Source organism: Triticum dicoccoides, chromosome 4B (assembly GCF_002162155.2).
Source record: "Triticum dicoccoides isolate Atlit2015 ecotype Zavitan chromosome 4B, WEW_v2.0, whole genome shotgun sequence".
Lineage (NCBI taxonomy): Eukaryota > Viridiplantae > Streptophyta > Magnoliopsida > Poales > Poaceae > Triticum > Triticum dicoccoides.
This window is the reverse complement of record NC_041387.1, coordinates 497,100,826-497,108,135: the sequence shown is the minus strand read 5'-3', so window position 1 is coordinate 497,108,135 and position 7,310 is coordinate 497,100,826. Positions and strand designations below refer to the sequence as shown.

Below are 7,310 nucleotides of genomic sequence, written 5' to 3'. Positions count from 1 at the left end.
TCGAAACACAAGAGACCGAAAGGTTGAACATGAGTCGTATAGTAGATACGATCAACATGGAGATGTTCACCATTGATGACTAGTCCGTCTCACGTGATGATCGGACACGACCTAGTCGATTCAGATCATGTAACACTTAGATGACTAGAGGGATGTCTATCTGAGTGGGAGTTCGCTAAATCATTTGATTAGATGAACTTAATTATCATGAACTTAGTCTAAAATATCTTTACAATATGTCTTGTAGATCAAATGGCCCACGCTGATGTTGCCCTCAACTTCAATGCGTTCCTAGAGAAAAGCAAGCTGAAAGACGATGGTAGCAATTATACGGATTGGGTCCGTAACTTGAGGATCATCCTCATAGCTACCAAGAAAGCATATGTCCTTGAAGCACCACTAGGTGACGCACCCATTTCCCAGCAACTCAAGACGTTATGAACGCCTGGCAGTCGCGTAGTGATGATTACTCCCTGGTTCAGTGCGGCATGCTTTACAGCTTAGAACCAGGGCTCCATAAACGTTTTGAGTAGCACAGAGCATATGAGATGTTCCAAGAGCTGAAAATGGTTTTCCAAGCTCATGCCCATGTCGAGAGATATGAAGTCTCTGACAAGTTCTACAGTTGTAAGATGGAGGAAAATAGTTCTATCAGCGAGCATATACTCAAGATGTCTGGGTGGCACAACCGCTTGTCTCAGCTGGGAGTTAATCTTCCAGATGACTCAGTCATTGATAGGATCATCTAGTTGCTTCCACCTAGCTACAAGAGCTTTGTGATGAACTACAATATGCAAGGGATGGAGAAGTCCATTCCTGAGTTATATTCAATGCCGAAATCAGCGGAGGTGGAAATCAAAAAGGAACATCAAGTGCTGATGGTGAATAAGACCACTAGTTTCAAGAAAGGCAAGGGTAAGAAGAACTTCAAGAAGGACGGCAAGGGAGTTGCCATGCCCGATAAATCAGTTACCGGGAAGAAGCCAAAGAATGGACCCCAAGCCTGAGACTTAGTGCTTTTATTGCAACGGAAATGGTCACTTGAAATGGAACTTCCCCAAGTACTTAGTGGATAAGAAGGCCGACAACACCAAAGGTATATGTGATATAAATATTATTGATGTGTACCTTACCAGCGCTCATAGTAGCTCCTGGGTATTTGATACCAGTGCGGTTGCTCATATTTGTAACTCAAAACAGGAGCTGCAGAATAAGCAGAGAATGGCGAAGGACGAGATGACGACGCGCGTCGGGAATGGTTCCAAGGTCAATGCGATCACCATCAGCACGCTACCTCTACATCTACCTTCGGGATTAGTTTTAAACCTCAATAATTGTTATTTAGTGCCAGCTTTGAGCATGAACATTGTATGTGTTTCTCGTTTAATGCGAGATGGCTACTCATTTAAATCCGAGAATAATGGTTGTTCTATTTATATGAGAGATATGTTTTATGGTCATGCCCCGCTGGTCAATGGTTTATTTTTATTGAATCTCGAACGTGATGTTACACATATTCATAGTGTGAATGCCAAAAGATGTAAGGTTGATAATGATAGTCCCACATACTTGTGGCACTGCCACCTCGGTCACATTGGTGTCAAACGCATGAAGAAACTCCATGCAGATGGACTTTTGGAGTCTCTTGATTATGAATCATTTGACACGTGCGAACCATGCCTCATGGGTAAAATGACCAAGACTCCATTCTCCGGAACAATGGAGCGAGTAAACAACTTGTTGGAAATAATACATACTGATGTGTGCGGTCCAATGAGCGTTGAGGCTCGCGGTGGCTATCGTTATGTTCTCACCCTCACTGATGACTTAAGTTGATATGGGTATGTCTACTTAATGAAACACAAGTCTGAGAGCTTAGAAAAGTTCAAGGAATTTCAGAGTGAGGTAGAGAATCAACGTGATAGGAAAATAAAGTTCTTACGATCAGATCGTGGAGGAGAATATTTGAGTCATGATACGTCTCCGCCGTATCTACTTTTCCAAACACTTTTGCCCTTATTTTGGACTCTAACTTGCATGATTTGAATGGAACTAACCCGGACTGACGCTGTTTTCAGCAGAACTGCCATGGTGTTATTTTTGTGCAGAAATAAAAGTTCTCGAAATGACTTGAAAATCCACGAAGCAACTTTTTGGAATTAATAAAAAATACTGGCGAAAGAATCAGTACCAGGGGGCCCACACCCTGTCCACGAGGGTGGGGGCGCCCCCCTAGGGCGCGCCCCCTGCCTCGTGGCCCCCCTAAAGCTACACCGACGTCAACTCCAACTCCATATATTCACATTCGTGGAGAAAAAAACCAAGAAGAAGGATTCATCGTGTTTTATGATACGGAGCCGCCGCCAAGCCCTAAACTCTCTCGGGAGGGCTGATCTGGAGTCCGTTCGGGGCTCCGGAGAGGGGAATCCGTCGCTGTCGTCATCATCAACCATCCTCCATCACCAATTTCATGATGTTCACCGCCGTGCGTGAGTAATTCCATCGTAGGCTTGCTGGACGGTGATGGGTTGGATGAGATTCACCATGTAATCAAATTAGTTTTGTTAGGGTTTGATCCCTAGTATCCACTATGTTCTGAGATAAATCGAGCTAGGTGTTGCCCTTGAGCCTCCATAGGTGCTCCACCAGATCGTGTTGCAGTTGTTGATGCACCTGTGGGTCCCGGATCTCCTGACACATATTGAGGAAGGCAGTCCAGATTGCCGGTAGCTGGTGATCAACTTGGGCAAGAGGACCCTGCCTGTAATATGGTTCAGCGTCAAACACTGGCTCTTCCTGCTCGCTCTCAATGATCATGTTGTCCAAGATGCAAGTCATGACTTCCCACATTTGATCTTTCGACCAGGTCAGGGTAGGGTACATGACAATAGCAAATCGAGTTTGGAGCACACCAAATGCCCGCTCGGCATCCTTCCTGCAAGCCTCCTGACACTTGGCAAAGTAGGAGTTCTTGCCTCCTGACACAGGGTTTGAGGTAGTCTTCACAAATGTGGACCATCTCGGATAGATGTCATCTGCTAGGTAGTATCCCTTGTTGTAGTGGCGTCCATTGACCTCGAAGTTCACCGGAGGAGCATGACCTTCAACAAGCTTGGCGCCGAGCCAGTCAATCCCTCCCGTCTGTGACGCATCCAACGGCCAACAACAAACTTACTATTTCGGCACTGTTCACCATCCGGCAAAACACCTTTGTTATGCCGCTTCTCCCATTTGATGTCACTTTTACCGTGGACTGCAAGAGAAGGACTTCGACTCATCAACTGGTTCAGCTACGGCCTGCAAATGGCATGGCAAACACGAGCAGTAATACGGTTTTGACAGCTCCGCTCCAACGGCCTTCAACCCCCCGTTCTGCCTTGAGGCTAAAAATGGAGAAAACATAAAGGACAGCAATGGCGAGTGTCCAAGAAATGTGACGAAACCTAGGCCACCCAAGCCTACTTCCGTTGCCCCGTCTCTCCAGCCCCGTTTCAATCCCTTCTTTCTCTTCTTCTTTCGCGAAAGAACAGGGGAAAAAAGGAAGGTACATCATCATGGATGCTTCGACTCCCTCGCGTTTTCACGTCTTCGGTTCGAATTTCAGTGTCGCAGAGCCGAAGAATTTAATTTCTTTACATGAAATCTGGTTTTGCATTTGCGTGGTTACCATTGATCCCTTTTTGCGGGAATTTACGTCGATTGGTGGTTCTCAAATGTGAGCTAAATTGGTGATCAACTTAGGTCTGAAATCTCTAGGTCGCCATGGCTGCAGGGGTTCATTATGGGGAGGGCGACGGCGGCGAGGAGCTAGCGGCGTTCCGACCCAGAGCATCTTCTAGGTGGTGGTGGTGGGGTCATCTTCACCGGGAAGAGCTCCATCGCGGCGAGCTGCGCGGGACGCTAACGAGGAATCCTCCTATCAGCAATGGATGACTCGCCCCTAAGCCGCGGACCCCTGGGCCCCCTGCTAGGTAGTGGTCCACTGGACCCGTCGTCGTCGTCGGCGGCAGATTCGGATGGCTCGGGTGGATCATCGTCGGGAGCTTCGGATAGCTCGGGTGAATCGTCGTCATCGGGATCCCCGCCGTCTCCCTCCGGCCCACAATCGTCCACGCAGTCGACCCCACCGCCAGGGTCCGAGGAGTCGGCGCCGTCGCCGCCCTCGCCGTCTCTGTCACCGCCGCCGGCTACGCCAGCAGGTACCAGCGGGTCGCCCCCGGGTCAATCATCGCCGCCGGGATCAAATGCCATCCCGTCTCCGCAGGCTCCGAAGAGCAACGGGGGCGGCGGCGGCTCCTCGGAGAGCGGGGGCGGTTCCAAGGGCGGGGGCGGTTCCAAGGGCAAGGGCGGGAGCAAGCAAGACGGTTCTCCGCCCGTGGAGGCCGTGGTCGTCGGCGTGGTGATCGGGGTCCTGGTCTTCGCCCTGCTGCTGTGCATCGCCGCGTGCGTGTGCTGCGCCAGGAGGAGGAAGAAGAAGAGGCCGCCCATGGCCATGCCCTTCTACACCGACCAGCATGGTACGGCCGGCAGGCGCGCGCATCGCATCGTGCCCATTCCATTCACCATGGAGATCATTGGCAGAGATCTAACTGTGACCATGGCGGCGCGCGGGCGCGTGCAGGGAACGTGTACTACGCGAACAACATGCCGAGCCCGTGGCAGCAGAGCGGCGGCCCGTCGGACGGGCACGGCGGCGTGGGGTGGCACCTGCAGTACCCGCCGGGACAGGGGCCGCTGAGCGAGGAGATGACGATGAGCGGGTCGCAGGGGTCGGGGTCGTCGATGCCCCCGCCGCCGCCGGCCATCTTCGGGTCGCAGAGCTCGTTCACGTACGAGGAGCTGGCGTCGGCCACGGGCGGGTTCTCCAAGGCGAACCTGCTGGGGCAGGGCGGGTTCGGGTACGTGTACAAGGGCGTGCTGCCGGGGAGCGGCAAGGAGGTGGCGGTGAAGCAGCTCAAGGCCGGCAGCGGGCAGGGCGAGCGCGAGTTCCAGGCGGAGGTGGAGATCATCAGCCGCGTCCACCACCGCCACCTCGTCTCCCTCGTCGGCTACTGCATCGCCGGCTCCTCCCAGCGCCTGCTCGTCTATGAGTTCGTCGCCAACGACACCCTCGAGCACCATCTCCACGGCAAGGGCGTGCCGGTCATGGACTGGCGCAAGAGGCTCGCCATTGCGCTCGGCTCCGCCAAGGGCCTTGCGTATCTGCACGAAGACTGTAAGTTTCTTCTCTTCTTCTGGCCACATCAATCCATGGCGTTCGTGCTTCTGATGTCGTGCATTATCAAGGCAATCCGAGGATCATCCACCGTGACATCAAGGCGGCCAACATTCTCTTGGACGAAAGTTTCGAGGCCAAGGTGATTAATCTGCGAGATTTGTGAATCACGGTGCAGCGAAATTTGTAAGATTGGAGTGAAAACTCGTCTGAATGTTGGCAGGTCGCGGATTTCGGGCTCGCGAAGCTGACGACGGACAACAACACGCACGTCTCCACGCGCGTCATGGGAACGTTCGGGTGAGCAGAGCACGCACGCACGCTGAGCAGAGCAGCAAGTGTCGCCATTGCGGCACCATGGGAGCAGAGCTCGAGCGTTAATGTCTTCTCCGCTGGCGGCTCGTGCAGGTACCTGGCGCCGGAGTACGCCTCCAGCGGCAAGCTGACGGACAAGTCGGACGTCTTCTCCTTCGGCGTGATGATGCTCGAGCTCATCACCGGCCGGCGGCCCGTCGACCCCAGCAACTACATGGAGGACAGCCTGGTGGACTGGGCGAGGCCGCTCTTGGCGCGCGCGCTGTCGGAGGGCGGCAACTTCGACGAGGTGGTGGACCCGCGCCTGGAGAACAAGTACGACCGGCAGGAGATGGAGCGCATGGCCGCCAGCGCCGCCGCCGCCGTCCGGCACTCCGCCAAGCGCCGCCCCAAGATGAAACAGGTCAAGATCGGTCGAGATCGATGCTAAGCAACTCGCCGTGAACTGACAGTGATTCTTGCACCGTTTGTGTAGATTGTTCGCGCGCTGGAGGGTGACGCGTCGCTGGACGACCTGAACGAAGGGATGAAGCCAGGGCAGAGCATGATATACAGCTCCGACGAGTCCGGCAGCTACGCGGCCAACATCAACAGGCTGAGGCAGATCGCGTTCGAGAGTAGCGAGGAGTACACCAACGAGTACAGCGGGACGGGGGAGTCGGGGGAGACAACACAACGGCATCACTGACCATTAATCCCCTTCGAGGAGCTCTTCACCGTATGAATCTGTGATGTAAGTTGGCCGTGTAAAGGGAATCGATTGGTGTATATACATACGAGGTGTACACTATGGTTGATGATGATGTAACTGCTTCAATGCTTGTGAATCGGTGCTGTATTATCGTGTAAATTGATGTATCCGTGTACTTACATGATGTAATGCGCAGCTCTTCGGTTGTATTAGCTCAGTGGAAAGAGAACTTCAATGGAGAGCCTCCATATGTGGCATTGTTAGAGCATCCCTACTCCTGTCCTTAAAATCCTTTGACTCCTAAAAAATTTCTGGTTTGAGGAGTTAGAGCATCTCTAGCCCTTGATGGATGATCTAGCGGCCGATTGGGTTGTGCGCTAGATTGTATTGTGCATTGTACACTTTATAGTCGGCCGATCAGGCGCAATCGATTGTATTAGGGTTAACCTTAATGCGTGTGTGGAACACAAACCCTAGCTGCCGCACTCCCTCGACCTAGATCGCGCCTGCGAGCTAGAACCCTGACGCGTGATCCTCAAATCCTTATACATGTGGATACCTTGGAGGTTTAGCACACGTGGTGCTTGGGAAAATCATTCATGGGATATGGTAGGAGTTGTACGTGGGATCGCGGGGAAGAGGAGTGTGACAACATCGGCATTGACGCATGACATCGACAGCCTTTCACTGCATTGCGCATCGAGAGGTAATTCATGGCTCCATTGTCGATTACTTCCAGGATTTCCTAGGATGAATGCGGTAGAATAGGTCAGGTGAGAAAGCAGAAGGCACCTACTCCGAAGGCATCCCCCCTATAGCCACTTGATGGAAATATGCCCTAGAGGTAATAATAAAATGGTTATTATTATATTTTTCTTAATCATGATACAGGTTTATTATTCATGCTAGAATTGTATTGACCGGAAAATTAAATACATATGTGGATACATAAACAAATATCGTGTCCCTAGTGAGCCTCTACTAGACTAGCTCGTTGATTAAAGGTGGTTAAGGTTTCCTAACCATAGACATGAGTTGTCATTTGATAACGGGATCACATCATTAGGAGAATGATGTGATAGACAAGAT

At 51.8% G+C, this 7,310-nt stretch overlaps 1 protein-coding gene across 1 annotated transcript; it reads left to right on the top strand.

Annotated features, from left to right (window-relative positions):
* The first annotated feature begins 3,446 nt into the window (after window positions 1–3,446).
* On the top strand, window positions 3,447–6,491 carry LOC119293788 (proline-rich receptor-like protein kinase PERK4). Its single transcript, XM_037572147.1, has 7 exons — window positions 3,447–3,544; window positions 3,773–4,517; window positions 4,622–5,215; window positions 5,287–5,357; window positions 5,439–5,515; window positions 5,624–5,933; window positions 6,006–6,491. The coding sequence occupies exons 2-7, from the start codon at window positions 3,926–3,928 to the stop codon at window positions 6,216–6,218; spliced, it is 1,857 nt and encodes a 618-aa protein (XP_037428044.1). The 5' UTR covers window positions 3,447–3,544; window positions 3,773–3,925; the 3' UTR covers window positions 6,219–6,491.
* The last annotated feature ends 819 nt before the right edge of the window (window positions 6,492–7,310 follow it).

Coding starts and splice junctions, on each gene's coding strand:
- LOC119293788 (XM_037572147.1), top strand. CDS start 3,926: ATGGATGACTCGCCCCTAAGCCGCGGACCCCTGGGCCCCCTGCTAGGT. Junction 4,518..4,621: donor CTTCTACACCGACCAGCATG/GTACGGCCGGCA, acceptor GGGCGCGTGCAG/GGAACGTGTACTACGCGAAC. Junction 5,358..5,438: donor ACGAAAGTTTCGAGGCCAAG/GTGATTAATCTG, acceptor GAATGTTGGCAG/GTCGCGGATTTCGGGCTCGC.